This window comes from Hippoglossus hippoglossus, chromosome 19, assembly GCF_009819705.1.
Source record: "Hippoglossus hippoglossus isolate fHipHip1 chromosome 19, fHipHip1.pri, whole genome shotgun sequence".
Classification (NCBI taxonomy): domain Eukaryota; kingdom Metazoa; phylum Chordata; class Actinopteri; order Pleuronectiformes; family Pleuronectidae; genus Hippoglossus; species Hippoglossus hippoglossus.
Genome location: NC_047169.1, coordinates 4,591,437 through 4,609,546, shown reverse-complemented (window position 1 = coordinate 4,609,546; position 18,110 = coordinate 4,591,437). Strand labels below are relative to the sequence as shown.

Below are 18,110 nucleotides of genomic sequence, written 5' to 3'. Positions count from 1 at the left end.
GGTGGATCCATTCACTTTTTTGCCCAATTCACCAATTTCCCAGATAATAATTCACGGGTCTAGATGAAAAAACAATCAGGCATATTTCGAGGTTGGGCCCTGGCAGTGATACTGAGCTCCCCTTCTCGTTTTTCACTTTTTAACTTCCTGTCTTTATCTTTCTCCTTGTACTTGAAGTACGTCCTTTTTAACTTGCTTCAGCTATTTCTATAAAAAAATGCAATAAATATGATTCTGGTTCTGTTTTCACTGAGGTAATTGCCAAGATCCGGTGAACGCATTAATCAAATGGAGCAAGAAACACAAGCAGCCAGAACAGACAGGATTTAAACCCAACCTCCGTGTTCGTCAGATTTATTTAGGCGAGAAAAAATGGCAAACTGTAAAAATTATGAGCGAAGCTGTCTGTTGGAAGCATCTATCACAGTTCACAGACTGGGTTCTCGCTGCCTCCCTGTGCTTTCAGGCGTTATTACTGACATTTCAGGTGCACTCACTTTCAGGTTCACCTCCAAATAAATCTCCAAATCTGCTCATCTGACTGCTCGTGTTTCTCGGCCCATTGCATTTTAACGACGTCGCCGTGCTCCTCAGATGCTCAGATATTTCTACGGTGAATAAAAGTGTTTTCATGACTGATGGAAACGCTGAGTGGAAATTCAAAGTCATTGACGATGTCCCCTCACCCATCAAGGTACCGGCAACCTCTGGATGCTAAAGACTCTTAATCCTCCTTCACCCCAAACTGAATCGCGGGGTTCGGGTGTGACGGAGGAACGAGTCCGTCGCTCACCCTCACTGGCGACGTCTTATCTCATTTAACACTCACTCGTTTTGAGCGTCGGCCCCGAAGACACAGCGAGGTGTGAACATTCAAGCAGCCAGCGTTAGACAACATTCAGGCCATGAATAAAACATTTGTCTGCAGAGCTAATTAATCCTGAGAGGGGTCGGATGGCATCTGCCTCGGTGCCGCGTGACAGACACTGAGAGGAGGGAGTTTGGAGCAGAACCACGTAGGGTCGACTCTTGGTCGCCTGACAACCGCCACCGGCTGGTCGTGACCCGCTGTCGCCTTCTATTCTGTGCATTTATGGGCTTTTTTTGACTGTATATGTTTCATAATGTGAACACATGTTGACAGCAGTGTCCTTTTTTTGTCCTCTGTCTCCCTCCCTGCCTCCCTCCCTCTCTCTCTCTATCCCCCACATGAATGCAGCGACTAGCTCAGCCCACCTGGAGGACCTGGCCTACCTGGATGAGCAGAGGCACACGCCGTTACGCACCTCGTTGCGCATGCCCAGGCAGAGCACCACCTGCGGGCCGGGTCGCTCCGGGCAGGACCTGAGAGGTGAGCGACCAGGCTGAGAGAGCATGCACACACACACACACACACACACACACACGAACGCACAATGAAAGGCCTTCATGCGTGTGCCCTGAAAGCTGTTGAGTCTGTGAGGTGTGTCTCGTGCGGCCAATCACACTGAGTGATGTAACACTGTGTTTCTGTGCTATGTGATGTATATAGACTTTATATAAAGATGGACGCCATGACGGCTCCCCAGAAGTGAAGCCAAAGTGTCTTGATCACCACCTGGTGGCTGGCTGCAGTGTAAACCCCTCAGCCAGCACAAATATTGAATTCAGACTAAAAATAAACTAAAAGAAACAATAAGCTGAGAGATGTTGCTGTGGTTAAGAACCTCCATGTGACCCTCTGTGTAGGTGAAAAACAGTGCAAACCACAAGTCTAAGCATTCAACCATCGTTTACTTAGATTTTGTTTAGCTGTAAAAATGCAGTTTTGTCTCAGGCCGGGCTGTGATTAGCTTCACATTAGACACAGTGCACAAGTGAACAATAGGACACTGTTCTGTTCTCCATCCACAAACAACACAAAGCAGCTGAGCATCGCAAGGCGACGGCAGCATGACGGGCGAGTTATTTTTAAAAATTCAAATGAAAAGTCAGTGACGGTTGATTTGCAGTTATGTTATGTGTGGCAGATGCGTCTGCAAGTGTGTGTGTGTGTGTGTGTGTGTGTGTGTGTGTGTGTGTGTGTGTGTGTGTGTGTGTGTGTGTGTGTGTGTGTGTGTGTGTGTGTGTGTGTGTGTGTGTGTGTGTGTGTGTGTGTGTGTGAGAGACTGAGGCAACACACATTGAGCATTTTGTCAGGTTGTGTCACCACTAAGCCAAAGAGATAAAGATTTGTCTCTGCACTAAAGATTCACGTTCAGGTCCAGCACACAGCACGCTCCTCCGTATCCAGCAAACCTCGGCCTCCTCACCAAATGACCGAACGGCCTGATGTCACAACATTACGTGTCCCCCCTTGCCCCTCTTCCTGCGTCACTTAGCCAGTAACGAGCGCCCTAATGGCCGCCCTCTGCCATCCAAGCGAACACAAATATGCGTCCCTGTGTATTTTAAACACCTGTTAAGACAACACTTAGCTGAGAGCTCGCTCCACTGAGCGGCGATGTGATTCCCCTGCCAGGGTGAGAGAGAGAGAGAGAGAGAGAGAGAGAGAGAGAGAGAGAGAGAGAGAGAGAGAGAGAGAGAGAGAGAGAGAGAGATGGAAGAAAAGAGGGAGAGGGAGGTAAAGCAGGAGCTTCACTTCCTCCTCGGAGTTTCACTGTTACTGCCACAGCCACTTGTTTCAACCTTCGTCCTCTAAGGGCAGCCAAGTGTGTTTACAAGCCAGCCGACTGCGTCCTAGCATGCTTTCTGCCTCCTCGGATCAGCGTCAGCGCCTCCCCGAGTGCACGGCTCCTGCCGTTTCACTGGGAGAGACAGCGAGAGAGACAGAGGCAGACAGGACGTGGAGGAGAGCAAGTTGAACAACAGACTTTTTTTCTCTGCTGATCTTATAGGAGAAAACACTTTTTAATCCCGATGTTTGTAATAAGAGACTAATGGGTAAAGAATCACCGGATAAAGGATGAGTTTGTTATGTGATTGGTTGATGTTTTTATCACATGGTCCTCCGGGAACACATTCACGCTTCCCCAGAACATTCTCCATCACACACTTATCCAGTTCCACCCTCGGCCCAGTCCAAATGATATCGTCTGGCTGGTTCGATGTTCAGGAAGATGAACCACATCCATCCATCCATCCATTATCGATACCGCTTAGTGTGCCACTGAGCCACCTGATCAGCCACAGTGATTTCCTTTTGATTCTGCATCAAACAAACAAATGGACGGAAGAAAACACAACCTCCTTAAATCTTTAATATTTTCCAACTCTGTGACATTATCAGGAATTAAACTAACTTTTTTCACATTTATTTTAATATTTGGATCCTCACGCTTTAGAAAACACAGATATTTTTGGCTCATTCAGCGTCACAGAAGGCGTCTTGTTGGTCCTCTCCTGTGAGAAGCTGAGGAGGAGAGACGTCCTCTGGTTATGTGTTGGTCAGGTGCTAACAGCTGACTGAGGCAGCTCTATCTCTGGCCGGCTTCAGTCGAAGCTGCTTTTGATGTCGGCCATCGGGGGCCCGAGCTGTGCTGCTGTTTTGAGGAGTGTGAGTCAGACTGTAATGGACCTTCTTGCTCCTCCTGCCTGCCTACGTCCAAGATTTACCACCCACCTTTATCTATTCACCGCAAACTCCATCACGTAACTGAGCACTGGCACACACACACTTTCTCCATCGTTTATCTTTGGTCCTCCTCGCTCCGTCTCTGTCGCGCTCCGTCCCTCCGTCCCTCCCTCTGCTCTCGGACACAGAGCAGGCCTTGTGTTCGCCGAAGCTTCTAGCTTTTGGTTTTATCACATATTCACTCTCTGACCCGGGAGAAACATGAATAATAAGTCGCAGAAATCCATCCAGGCACTTTAATCGATTAGACATTTAAAGGATGAGGCTGCTGATGAATGAATATTTTTCTCACAGCCGTCAAATCCCTGAAAAACACCAAGAGCAGCAATGAATTGATTCTAATAACAAGAATCGTCTGTGTATCCAGAGCCTGACAGAGTTTAGAGCTCCATTGTTGTTGTTGAGCTTGGCCCTGTAATTTACTTCAAGTCAATTCCACATACAGTGTTCTGCTGCTGCAATAAACCACGGCTGAAAATAGACCCAAACTAATTCACTCACGGTTTGTGAAAAACTATAAGTCCCAGTCGTGTTTAGGAAATTACTGAGCCTTTAAAATAATGAAACCCAAACATTATTTTGTCTACATCTTTGGTAAGAACAATAGGCATTGAGCTCACTACCACAGATAGATGGGTGGCACGGTGGTGCAGTGGTTGGTCACAGCAAGAAGGCTCAGGGTTCAAATCTGACACCTTACGTCGGTGGTTCGATCCCCGGTTCCTTGGGCAATATAGTGAATCCAAATTGTCCCTGAGACTGGAAAAAGCGCAAGATAAATACAGTTCAATTTATGCAGTAGGTGTGATATAGACACATTGTTTATTATATGTTATTATTTTTATATCCACTTGTTGGCAGGATGGAACATGGATTCAAGAAAGCCTTATTTGACATTTTGACCAATTTCCCCAGGAAATAATTCATGGATCTTGATGAAAACACGAAGACATGTTTAGATATTTATGAGTGTGAGCAATTTTGGTGCAGATCCAAATAACAATCTGGATCTAGGCGATGTGAATGTGTTTTCATGAGGGGTCTGATGGGCCCTGTCGGAGGTGTGCGCGCTCTAATCTATTAGTAAACATGTATTTACAGCAAACAGGCCCCTATCGCTGTCTCAGTCGAGGGAGTAGATAAGAGTCCAGATGTGATGACGGTGCAGGAACCTGATTACAGCAAAACAACCATGACTCGTTTCAGGTCGTTACCTTGCCTGTAGCTACTTACTTTGTTTTAATCTTAATCTGATAAATGTTTATTTTCATTTAATCTGGATTTTGAGAAGGAATGTGTGGTTTGTCTTGGAACACAGGTTTTTTTATCTTATATAACTGTTGCTTGGCTGTAAGACACGAAGTCAGTCGACATCAGAAGGGAAATAGTGTTGAATCAATCTTTGCAGGAAGATTAGAGTTTATTTTTAATGAAGGAACATGTAGATTTATACTGTTGCTCTATAAACCTACTGTGCAAATTACATAAGATTAGATTTTTTTTTGGAAGACGGAAATTGCATAAGACCCTGTTGCTGTTGCGTATGCTAGCTGTGTAGCTCTGCATCCGCTGTGAGAAGAGATGTCTGGAATTTTAACCGTGCATCTGAAAAACCAGACAAAGGAATAAAAACCACAATCCTTAGACAAACTCGCACATCCACCAACTCCCACATCAGCCATCACAAATGTCTTAGGCTTGACCTTAGATAAACCATCGCCGCACTCCCAGCAACCCTCACGGAAAGCATAATCACCTGAGCCCCTCTTCCTCCTCCTCCTCCTCCTCCCATCATTTCCTCTCCTTCTCCGCCTCTGTGCCAACTCCACTCTCCTCCACTACCCATCCTCTACTCCTCCTCCTCCTCCTCCCATCATTTCCTCTCCTTCTCCGCCTCTGTGCCAACTCCACTCTCCTCCACTTCCCATCCTCTTCTCCTCCTCCGCACCTCATCCTCCTCCTCCTCCTCCTCCTCCTCTTCCTCCCCTCCCTCTCAAGCCTGCTCAGCCACCGTGAGTCATCCTCACCTGGTGAATAATTAAAACGTCTGAGACTCTGCTCTCCGTCTGGCCATGGAGGGTGGGGATGGGGGGGGGGGGGTGATACCTTGCTCAGTGTTGCCTGAGGGGGAGTGTTATGAGCAGGATTACGAGCAACTGCCATCCATCCGCCCCTCACTCACGCGCGCACGCACCGGAAACAACTCCCCCGGCCGCCCTTCACAACATGGCTGCCATGTTTTTTTCCTGGAACACCTGACACAGAGGAGCAGTAGTGGCTGCACGACTTAACGCGCAGGAACGCGTAATCGCTTCTGCCATTTGGAGAAGTGTGTGTTTTACAATTCCACGAGGAGCGAACGGAGCTTTCCAGACACGTTTGGCATCAAGTCACCCACAAGTTAATTGAGTTAGTGGCACTTAAGACGGAGGAGGTTTGGGTATTTAGCCTCTTACTTCAGGGGCCTGTGCTTTTATAGATGCCAGCGTCGGGTAGTTTTTTGCATTTCCCATCGCCAGAGTTGCATCAGGTCCATTCTTTCACAGCATGACACACAACTGGAGGAATATTACATCAGTTTGTGAATTATAGACATAATAGAGTCGTCGGTCTCTCTCTGATTGTGTGTGTGTGTTTGTGTTGTGTTGTGTGTGTGTGTGTGTGTGTGTGTGTGTTTGTGTTGTGTGTGTGTGTGTGTGTGTGTGTGTGTGTGTGTGTGTGTTTGTGTTGTGTTGTGTTAGTGCTAAAATAATCTGACTGGGGAATATGGATGAAATGTCTTTTATTACATCGGGCTGCAGCCTGGCTCTGAGCTCGGTGCAGCAGAACTCGTTGTACTCGGTAGAAGCTCGTCACCCACTTTCAGGTATAGCGGCCACTTTTTTGCTGATTGTATAAGTATTGTATAATATATTCCTCGCATTTCTTTCTTCATTCTGTATAATTAGCATTTCCTGGGAAGATGAAGTCCTGCTTGCGACAGCACTCTGGTGTGATGTGCGGTAAAAGAATACATCAAGAGCCGTATCAGCTCATTATGTTCTGTCCCCGCGCTCTAAATCGGGACTGGACTCGTTTACAGAACACACGCAGCTCTAACGCAACACACACTCACACACTGCTGAACCCTACCTGCACCCAGTGAAGACATTTCTGCCGACACATAAAAATTCAGCAGCGTCTCATCCTGCCAGTCCACTATATGATACATACGGCCCTGACTCACTGTGCTTATTGCTCGTACGCTGCAGAGTGTGAAATGAGCTGCTGCCCTCGCCCAGTCTCTGACCAGCAGCGATATATTTCTCTCAGCACCCTGTTCGAGAATCTGATCAAATAAAGGAACCGAGAGAAGAAAATAGCATTTTAACAGTTTGTTTTAGCTCCTCTGTAATAACTCCAAATTCTGGACTCATTCTGCAGTAGATTACTTTGTGGTGAGATGTAACTAACAAACTTACTCAGAAACCTCATATAGATAAGATATAAATATATATACAGAGGAAAGTGAGTTAAAGTTTTGCAGTTCTGTACGAAGCAAGGGACACTTCAGACACTTTATACTTTGTATTCACATATTCTTCCATATTGTGGGGTAACATATACAAACTAATATTAGACCCTTGTATGTTTTACAGACTTATAAACATGTTATGATGATGGCTATTAATTAAAGTATAATTGATTTTGCTATGTGATTTGTGAAAGGAAATCTAAATCAGGTCGGCCTTGTGTATTGTTATGTGTATGTTATTTTTTTGAATTGTTTTTTGTATTACACTGAACTGACTTCAGCAGCCTGTGATACCAACACTATAGACTGTGGTTGGAGTTGAGGTTGAATTACTACCACCACCACTTTTATGGGATTGATTGATCTCGGCCCCGCGCAGTGGAACCAATTAGATTCTCCCAAAAGTGCGAACTTTCCCCAACACACCGCGCCCCCCCCCCCCCCCCCCCCCCCCCCCCCCCCGCAGACACGCTGAGGAACGCGTTCGGCGTAATTCACTGGATTTCAATTAGTGATCGACCTCTGGTCTGGTGGTTCCCAATACTTCGGACATCACGATGTGCTGACTCTACTGCTGCCTCGTCACGTTGTGTTGTGTTCCATTGAGCTACACCTTTGCCCTGTGCTGTGACAACACTGCAGCCACACTCACTGCCTTTTCTCTCCTCCCTCCCTCATCTCTCTCTCTCTCTCTCTCTCTCTCTCTCTCTCTCTCTCTCTCTCTCTCTCTCTCTCTCTGTCTGTCTGTCTGTCTTCTGTCTTTTGCTTGATGTTCGTCGCAGCTTCCGCAAATAACACCCATGCCTGGCAATCCCAGTCACGTAAGTTACTTTGATTTTCATCTGTTGCATTAAGCAGTTTACACACACACACACACACACACACACACTTCCCTAGCAAAGTTGTTTGTGTCACTCATTCATTCGGAATCTGGCGTGATTCATAACATTTCCAGAGATGACACACAAAGCTCAGATCAGTTTAAAGGAGCCGACCCGGGAGACGACACCCAGAAGCAGCCGCAGAGCAAATTTCACACAGAATTTATCGCGCCGCTTCAGAAGTTCATACCAGATCCATTTTACCCTCGTTAGCCTTTAATGGTCCATATGTTGTGCTGAAAAGAAGCCCGACCTCTGGAGGGCTTTAGTTGAACGACTCCCCCTAGTGAGTAAAACCAACAGTCGCTCCCTTGACTTTTCTGCAAATTCTCCTCCGCAGCAGAATGAGCGAAAACACACACTTAAATTTTAGTAGTTTGTAAATTAAAGGCTCGCGATCGCAACGGAATCTCAATAATATTACAATTGTTTTATGAACTTTAAAGTGAGTCACCAGCTTTAAACTTTGAGCTCAACAATAAACGAGCTGTGTTATTTCAAAATGAGCTTTACTTCAAAGTGAATTCATGGCGAACACGCATCAAATTAAACTTTGCTGTGACGTTTTAAATCAGGTTCTTCCATAAATCTTTCTCAAGCACATTAACATACCTTTCACTACATTTGATACCAGAACATTTACCTGTGGTGTCAATCTTTAATGTGAAATAATATAAATATAATTTATTATGACTTTTTTTTTTTAGAAAACACAATTATTGATTATGAATGAGATATTATGCATAGATATGAATGTGTTTATGTTGTTGTCATCTGTACAGTATGTTTGCACCCATCACTGAGTATTATAAGTATTTAAACACAGTAACTCACCTTATTTTAGCTTCCAAGGGGAGATTTCAGCTGTAAAACCTTCATACAACTATACGTTTTGCTTAAAGCTGTAATATTAATAACCAATTTTCTGTTTCCCTGACCCGACAGTACGGTTTGCGCCTTATCGGCCTCAAGACATCGCCCTCAAACCTCTGCTGTTCGAGGTGCCCAGCATCACCATGGACTCCGTCTTCACGGGCCGCGAGTGGCTCTTCCAGGAGATCGACGCCCACCTCAACAGCCCCAACGCCACCACCAACCGCGGCGTGGTGGTAGTCGGCAATATCGGCTTCGGAAAGACTGCGATCATGTCCGCCTGGTGGCGCTCAGCTGCCACGGCACGCCGCATGAGACAGATCGCCTCCGACAGCCCGCAGGCCTCGCCCAAACGTAGGCATCCACACGTTTCTAAACATCCTTTAGAAAAGCTGGACAAAAGCATGCAAGCCTATTGTTTTGAGATTGCATGAATGTGACACAAGTAGGCAACTGTCCCCTGAGTGTGCTGCGTTGTCTCGTCCTGTTATGTCCAGATGGAGAGGGGCTCCCTCTCACCCAGCCTCAGCCCACGCACGGCACCCTGGGAGGAGGCAGCTGTCCAGGGACCCCTGAGATGAGGCGACGTCAGGAAGAAGGCATGAGGAGGCTGGCGTCTCAGGTACACACACGCACACACACACACACACACACACACACACACACACACACACACACACACACACCGCACACACTTTTACATTTCAGCGTCTGATTTACAGACACAACATCCCAGACATCCAGAATAATATAGGTGGAACATTTATTTCTGAATAGTTTTATTCTAATGGTCCATTTGTTTCTTCTCCCATTGCCTCCTTTTTACAAATCTGAATTATTCAAAAGTTTCAGCCACAGACTCTAAACAAGTGTGTTTGTGATGATTTTAATATAAAATCCTCTGCTCTCATTTAATAGACGAGTGCACAATCCCAGACCACTTAGGAACATTTCTGCCTCCCCACACCCCCACTTCCTGTTTTTTCACAGCCATTTGAAATGAAAAAAAAACAAAATTTGAATAACCAAATATTGTGTCAAGGGTCTCATTTGCTTGCTAATAGTTTTTTTTTCCTTTCATATTTTACTGCAACAAAGGAAATTTTGTTGTAAAATGAAAAAGCTCATTTTACTATAATAGTGAATTTGTGGTTCAGGGTGAAATTTCCAAGCCGCAGTTTGTCTCTAATTGGAAAAAATGCAAGATAATTTAACGCGGCTCCTTTTTTTAAGTCTTCAGTTGGTGACAGCTCAGGTGGAAGCCAATGATACGCTCTTGTGAAAGTGCACGTTCGTGGTTCAAACGCGCACGTGGCTCGGCAATGTCATCGACTCAGAACTTCAAAATAAGTTACGATAAATGAGCAACTTTTCTTTCTTGTTCCCGGGCTGTTCAGCGTCTCGTCACCTGCGTGGAACCGATGTGTGAAACCGCCTCTTTTTCCCGCTCTTCCTCTCGTCTGCTGTTGCGCCTCGGTCCCCCCCCCCACCCCCCCACCACACCCCTCCCCTGCTGCTCAGCCATCTGCATCCCCACTCCCAGCCTGATGCATTATGCAGATGTGTTTAAAAAAGAAAAAACAACTTTGCCAGGGAGCCTTATGAAATATTTATACCTGCAGAAAGCCATTTCCCAGCCAAGCTATTAGATCTTGTTAACTCTGTGCATTAATAATTGAGCTCACTCCCTTTTTCACCCCTTTTGTTTTAAAGCCCTTTATTCCATTGTGACCAAAAATTAGCATTTCATTTTGATTAATCTTTTTTTTGTTGTATTGTCCTCCCCCTCGCCTTTTTCCTCGCTGCCCTCTGATCACCGCCACCGCCTCCGAAAAATCGAACTCCTTGTGATCTCTCGGTCCGTCTGAGCTCTCGGTCACACCTGCTGCCTCAGAACATCCACCGGGCTCCTCCTAGTCGCCGCACGTCCGTCCTCAGACAACTTTTTTAATTCATTCAAACATTCATCTGAGTACATGGCCGGGGAAATACGACAGTTTAACACTTGACTCCTTCGTGCCACAGACATCTCACACATGAGCATGCATGAGCTAACTCCAGCCGGAAGCCATGAATTATTAATGGCTGAAACCGTGCAGCGAAACGAGAAGTATTATGTTTCATTATACTGCAATCATCCACCATGAAGTTGAGTCAATCCCACATGAGTTGTAGAAAACTGGCTTTGCCGCGGCAGAGCCCTGAGAAAAGAAGACTTGTTTTTATAACCGTGTCCTCTGGGTCCCGTGCTCCTTGACACTGATATCAATCGTTTTTTGCAATATTCAAAGGTTGTTGAGGTGTGAGGATTAACCAGATTAACACACTCACTTTCTCATTTCTCTACTGGTTCATCATCTTCTCCCAACTCTCTGTCGCCCCCAGGTGGTGGCGTATCACTACTCTGCCAGGCGGATAACGCCTACACCTGCCTGGTGCCGGAGTTCGTGCACAACGTGGGCCGCTCTGCTGTGCCGCTCGCCGCACCTCGTCGCCTACAGGGAGCAGCTGCTGAGGGAGCCGCACCTCCAGAGCATCCTAGCCTGCGCTCCTGCGTCCAGGAACCCTCTGGCCTCCTTCAGGAGGGGGGTGCTCGAGCCCCTGGATACACTTTACAAAGGTGAGACGGCTGCAGGTGGAAATAGTGTTGACTCCCAGAGGGGCCAAGTACTTTTTACTCCTATACATTTATCTGAAAGAGGTAGTTTCCACTTACTTTGCAGATTAAGATTTCACCTAAATATCGATAAATAAAGGGGCTGTGGCTCAGGAGGTAGAGCGGGTCGTCCACTAACCAGAAAGTCGTGTTTGATCCCCGGCTCCTCCAGTTTGCATTCTGAAGTGTCCTTGGGCAAAATACTGAACCCAACAGTGTTTGATAGAAAAAGCACAGCATTCAGAATGTGTGTGTAAATGCATAAAGTGACGTTTCACCTCAAAACAGATTATTTGATTTAAATAAAAAATTGAGACTCATAGAAGTGAAAGAATCCAAGAGCAGAGACATGAATCCAAATTAATACACTTTTCAGTGAATGAAATCAGTGAATGGCAAAGTTATTTACTTTATATTCATGCAATAAATATACAAATGTCAATTATATTGTAATTTTGATGAGGAATTAAAAAAAGGGAAAAGTGTTTAATTCAATTATTCGTAATAAGATCAATTTGAGTTGAACAGAGTTAAAAACAAGACGTGGTTTCCACTGTCACTTTAATTTATCAATTCACACACAGTGAATTTTTTGTTAATTTAACAGTAATTGATGTTCAGACTCCTTCGTCTATAAGAGCACAGTATTCTTAATTTAATCAACATTAAAGTTCACTGGCAAGTTGTTGCAAGTTTTCCTTTTAAAATAAATGAAAACTAAATCCATCAGGATGACTTTCAGAATATAGTGAAGTTTGACTTTCTACCCAGGATGCAACTTGCCTCAGACATGTTGCTAAGATGTGCTGAGGAGAGAGAGAATCATTTTCAAAGACGTTTCCTAAACACGTGTCTCAGTTTTCCCGCCACCTGTTTGTTTTTCAGAGAGGAAGATCAGCTCGGAGGAGGACCTCATCATCCTCATCGACGGTTTGAACGAGGCGGAGTTCCACAAACCGGACTACGGAGACACCATCGTGTCCTTCCTCACCAAAACCATCAACAAGTTCCCTCCCTGGCTGAAGCTGGTGGTCACAGTCAGAACCACGTTACAGGTACAGGACAGTAAATCCACATCTTCTCCTCTAAGTACTCGTTGTTTGTGTTGTTTCCACTTCCAGCACAGAGGGTTTTACATCAGCGTTTCCAGTGGGTTATGTTTGCATCACCTGTGGGCCACTGACCAACAATATTGAATTTGTCTTGAATGCGTCTCTGCCCTCTTTGTCTCTGACCTCTTCCTCGTTCCTCTGCGAGCATTATGCAGACGACATGGATAGAAGTGGCTTTAATCAGATTTTCTTTGGGTTTGGTTTCCTCTCTCCTTTCACTTCATCTTTTATTCATGAGGAAGAACTCCACTAGTTATTCACAGCATTTACCTGTGGTAGCGAGTATGTCGGCTGTTCTATTATTAAGACGATTTTGCCAAAAACAAGTCCCCTGACTGAAAACCACTCTGATTCCTCAGGAGATCACCAACGCGCTGCCGTCCCCACCGCATCTCTCTGGACGGCCTGGAGGAAAACGATGCCATCGACCAGGACCTACAGGGCTACATCCTGCACCGCATCCACAGCAGCCCGGAGATCCAGAACAACATCTCGCTCAACGGCAAGATGGACAACACCACGTTCGGCAAGCTCAGCGCCCACCTCAAGGCCCTGAGTCAGGGCTCCTATCTGTACCTCAAGCTCACCTTTGACCTCATCGAGAAGGGCTACCTGGTTCTGAAGAGCTCCAGCTATAAGGTGCGTTTGTGATGGGTTGTCACAGGCTCAGAGATGTAGAGGCAGAGAAGATGTCCTGAAATAACTGGCAACCCCCGAGTGGAGAATCAGTTTGTCGTTGCCATCGTTGTGTAATGCGTCCCAGCCACTGATGCTGCAGATTGATTTAGTTTATTAATAAAGAACATATCACCCTGTCCAAATCGTATCAACACTGAAGCCGATGAGATGAATGGTTGTTGAGAAAATAGGGGAAATTAAGTCAAATCTCCAGACATAGACATAGTGCACATATTTTTAGATTTATTTCTTTCCCTTGCAAGGTTATTATTATGTCAGTCATGAAATAAATCCACCGGTCTACTGGGAAAACAATGTTCTTAGAGCCCCAGACTTTTCCTTTAGTATCAAAGTCCCCGAGTAATGGTCGTCATCCACTGCTCTTTGAAAACATCACCTGCTAATCGCTCATTCAGCACATTTAAAGGTGCCACTTGGCCATATGCAAACATATTTAGGCCAAAAACCAGGCTGGCGTTGTAGCCCACAGCAGAAACTACTGAGTTCACAGCAACAGGGAAGAGATGAGGGGGATGTTGGGGTCCGGAGTCGTCAGGGTTTAGTTTTTACCTGCACTCGGACATGCTTTGTGTAGCAGTAGCAGCTCAAATCTCCCTGACAGGCAGAATCCAACACCTTTTTCATAAATAATGCTGTATATTTCATGATGAGGAAGACCACGAGGACGAGATAAAGATGTGCTCGACAAACACAATCCATTATTCATGCTGTGTTGTGGTGATCAGCATTGTGATGCACGTTGTCTCCGTCCTGCCCACAGGTGGTCCCAGTCAACCTGGCCGAGGTCTACCTGCTGCAGTGCAACATGCGCTTCCCCACGCAGTCGTCGTTCGAGCGGGCGCTGCCTCTGCTCAACGTGGCCGTGGCGTCGCTGCATCCGCTGAACGACGAGCAGATATACCAGGCCATCAACGCCGGCTCGATGCAGGTACCAACATTAGACAGGACCTCCAACCTGGAGACCTTTAACCTTCTTAACCCTCATTTGGTGGCTTTCTGCAGGAATTTGAAGAATTTGAAGATTTTGGTACTTTTGATCTTTAGAGAAATACATTTAAACAAATGTTTTCATTGCACTGTAGGACAGAGTTATCTTTTCTTAACTTGTGTTAAGTTAAGTGTTTAATGTGAAATACTTAAAAGTTAAAGCCAACTTTCCTGAGGTTTAATAATATAATATATAAATGAATAAATGCATATTATATTTAATTTATTTAATAAGATGGTTTTATGGGTGGAGTCAGCACATATGGCTTTGTCAACAAGATTCCTCATGTCTCAGGTTACATCACACTTTTTTTGTTTTCAGAGATAATTTCGATGAGAAAAACTATTTGTAAAGACTTTTTAAAATATATTAAATTGTATCTATCCTTTATTTAACCATGAAGGTCAGATTGAGATACAAAATCTCCTCTGCCAAGGATTCCTGCCCCAGATGGGCAGCGATAAAATACAGTGTTTCAAATATTAAAATAGATTAAAAAGACAGACATACAGGAATCATTCGCAAACTGTGTTTTTATAAAATAACGTGGAGCCGATGTCTGTGGCTGCAGGGCACACTGGACTGGGAGGACTTCCAGCAACGTGTGGACAACCTGTCGGTCTTCCTGGTGAAGAGGAGAGACGGCACCAGGATGTTTGTTCACCCGTCCTTCAGGGAGTGGTTGATCTGGAGAGAGGAAGGAGAAAAGACAAAGTTCCTGTGTGACCCAAGGTGAGGACGGACAGGAGACACGGTGGATTATTTCCTGTGATGCTGAAAGTCATTGTATGTGGAGGAGGAAGGTTCCCAGACTCTGACGTAAGGTCACTAGAAAACAGACGCTTTGCTTCAGGAGTTTTAATCACCCCAGGTGGAAAGAGGACGTCGGGGTGGGACAGAGAAAAGAGAGGGACCGTTAAAGCAAAGGAATTAAAACAAGAACAAAATGCCCTGTCTCACTATAATGTCACATTATCCTGCAGGTTTTATGAAAACCTCGAGAGAATCCTATCAGAATTGCTGCAAATGTTCACTCAGACTCATAAATTAACAGATTTCGATGGTCGAAGGTCACACAACCTCATTTGAGTCTGTAAAGAAATGTATGTAGATCGCATTAGTTCTATAAATTAGTTATTTTATTGCTTTAACAGAAATATGATGGTTGATTTTTCTACAAGCAGCTCTGTGTAACTTACAGTCGTGTTTTAATAGAAGTCTCTCTGTCGGTCACAGGAACATTATATTTATCTAGCAGGGGACGTATTATATTTTCAACCCTGGAACATTTTATTCCTTGTATTATATTTTGTGGATCGTGACGCGGGGTAACGACCTCTGGAGAACTGAACTGCTTTGTGCTTGTCGTCTCTGCAGGAGCGGTCACACCCTTCCTGGCCTTCTGGTTTTCCTCGGCAGGAGAACAAGCTGAACAGACAACAGACTATCGAACAGGGCCATCACATCCTCAAAGCACATATCTTCAAGGTGAACTACACGAGTCTCCACCTCTGTCTGCAGTATACATGCACAGCAGTGGGGGTGTGGAGCCAGAGTAATGAATGTGTTCTCTCCTTCTCTCTGTTCAAGGGTCTCAGCAAGAAAGTTGGGGTTTCCTCATCTATCTTGCAAGGCCTGTGGGTATCCTACAGCTCCGAGGGCCTTTCAGCTGCACTTTCTTCACTGAGAAACCTCTACACCCCCAACATCAAGGTACAGGCTCTCACGTGGCAGAGGGGGGGTCATGCTTGAAGAATTTGAAATGCGCTCCACAGGCGTCCACCTCTCTCCGGATGAAGTTTGAATCCTCACGCCGTTGCTTTTGTGTTTACTCATTTTCTTCTCCGTCCAGGTGAGCCGGTTATTGATGATGGGCGGCGGCAATGTGAACTACCGTACGGAGGTGCTGAACAACGCCCCCGTCCTGTGCGTCCACTCCCACCTGGGCTACATGGACATGGTGGCTCTGCTGCTGGAGTTCGGCGCCTCTGTCGACGCCCCGTCTGAAAGTGGTCTGACGCCGCTGGGCTACGCCGCCGCCGGGGGACACATGTCCATCGTGACCGCTCTTTGCCGCAGGAGAGCAAAGGTATGAATGTCCGACAGATAACGCCACTTGTCCGCCTCCTGGTGCTTTACTCGTGTGCCTGATCAAATACTCATCCCGTCAACAGGTGGACCACTTGGATAAGAACGGCCAGTGCGCCCTGGTTCACGCGGCGCTGAGGGGCCACATGGAGGTGGTGAAGTACCTCATCCAGAGCGACTGGAGCATGGGGCCGCATCAGCAGCAACAGTCACCACAGACACAACAACAGGCGGCGTTTACCAAGAGCCACGCCGTGCAGCAGGCGCTCATCGCTGCAGCCAGTATGGGATACACAGAGGTACGGGGGGGGGGGGGTGAGATGATGAAGGTGGTGATGGTGGTGACGATGGTGGTGGGAATAATGGGGATGATGATGATGATGATCGAAAAATTTAGGCTTTTCGATCTGAAGGAAAATACATTTATCTAACAAGTGGTTTTATTTCGATCAAACATCTTCATCTTCGTGTTCTTCAAGTGAACTTGGAGGTTAATCCGTGTCACATCGACTCTTGTCCCCCCCCCCATCAGATCGTGTCCTACCTGCTGGACCTGCCGGAGAAAGACGAAGAGGAGGTGGAGCGGGCTCAGATCAATAACTTCGACACCCTGTGGGGGGAGACAGGTGGGGATACCTGCTGCAGCCAGACACTACACCGATAAAACCCTGAAATCAATACGGACACACGACGTGTGTGTGTGTGTGTGTGTGTGTGTGTGTGTGTGTGTGTGTGTGTGTGTGTGTGTGTGTGTGTGTGTGTGTGTGTGTGTGTGTGTGTGTGTGTGTGTGTGTGTGTGTGTGTGTGTGTGTGCGCTCTGCTCTGCAGTGCGGATGTGAGGGATCGTGTGTGTGTGTCTGCTGCTGCTGCGTCAGATTGCTGCTGGCAGTGCAGTGGTGTCATCGGAGCAGAGACGGGGCTGGGCTCACAGAGGAGGGGGGGGGGGGGGGGGGGGGTGGGGGGGGGGGGGGGGGGGGGGGGGGGGGTATGGATGGGAGTGTGCTCCAGGGTGCCAGAAATGACGAGTCTGATTGCACTGTGGAATGGTGTTGAGGAATATAATGTGCCATCGTAACCTGGAGCGATGAAACCTCATTGCAGCGCTACCCCCCCCCCCCCACGTGGGAGGGCTGGAGCGGCTGCTCCTCGCCGTCAGGGGGGAGGGGACGTGTTCTCATTCAGGCGTCACCTCCTCGTTCATCAGGGATCAGAGGCAGGATTCTAAAGGATGTTTTTTTTGTTTTTATGTATGCGTTGCAGTGTAGGTCAACTGAAAGTACAGGATTCAGCCTGAGGGAGTATATGTATATATCTGTATGTACTACTCACTGTGAACTGTGGGGATTGTAGAGGTTTGACCAGGGTCACGCTCCACTCGCTGCCTCTGATTATGAGACATATATTCACTCTGCTTTAATTATTCACATCATAATCAGTACATTTGAGAAGATGTCTGTTCAAAGGCCTTTGCTCCCAAAACGTCTCGAGTGGGCTCCACTTCTCGTCTTCTCCTCTTCTTGTCTTATCTCCTCTTTCCTTCTATCCTCTTTACCTCTCTCCTCTTCTCCACTTCTCCTCTTCTCCACTTCTCGTCTTCTTCTCTTTACTTCTCTTCTCCTCGTCTCCTTTTTACTTCTCTACTCCTCTTCTTCTCTTCTCTTCTCTTCTCTTCTCTTCTCTTCTCTC

At 46.3% G+C, this 18,110-nt stretch overlaps 1 protein-coding gene across 1 annotated transcript in view; it reads left to right on the top strand.

The window, feature by feature from the left end:
- Positions 1-18,110, top strand: part of tanc2b (tetratricopeptide repeat, ankyrin repeat and coiled-coil containing 2b) — an 89,255-nt gene that overhangs the window by 63,797 nt on the left and 7,348 nt on the right. The window contains 18 exon segments of the mRNA XM_034570886.1: positions 1,220-1,351; positions 8,954-9,235; positions 9,379-9,503; positions 11,267-11,284; positions 11,287-11,340; positions 11,342-11,501; positions 12,423-12,592; positions 13,009-13,032; positions 13,034-13,288; positions 14,109-14,276; positions 14,908-15,068; positions 15,714-15,729; positions 15,731-15,748; positions 15,750-15,824; positions 15,927-16,049; positions 16,189-16,425; positions 16,511-16,723; positions 16,957-17,050. Coding sequence (XP_034426777.1) covers positions 1,220-1,351; positions 8,954-9,235; positions 9,379-9,503; positions 11,267-11,284; positions 11,287-11,340; positions 11,342-11,501; positions 12,423-12,592; positions 13,009-13,032; positions 13,034-13,288; positions 14,109-14,276; positions 14,908-15,068; positions 15,714-15,729; positions 15,731-15,748; positions 15,750-15,824; positions 15,927-16,049; positions 16,189-16,425; positions 16,511-16,723; positions 16,957-17,050 — 2,325 coding nt within the window.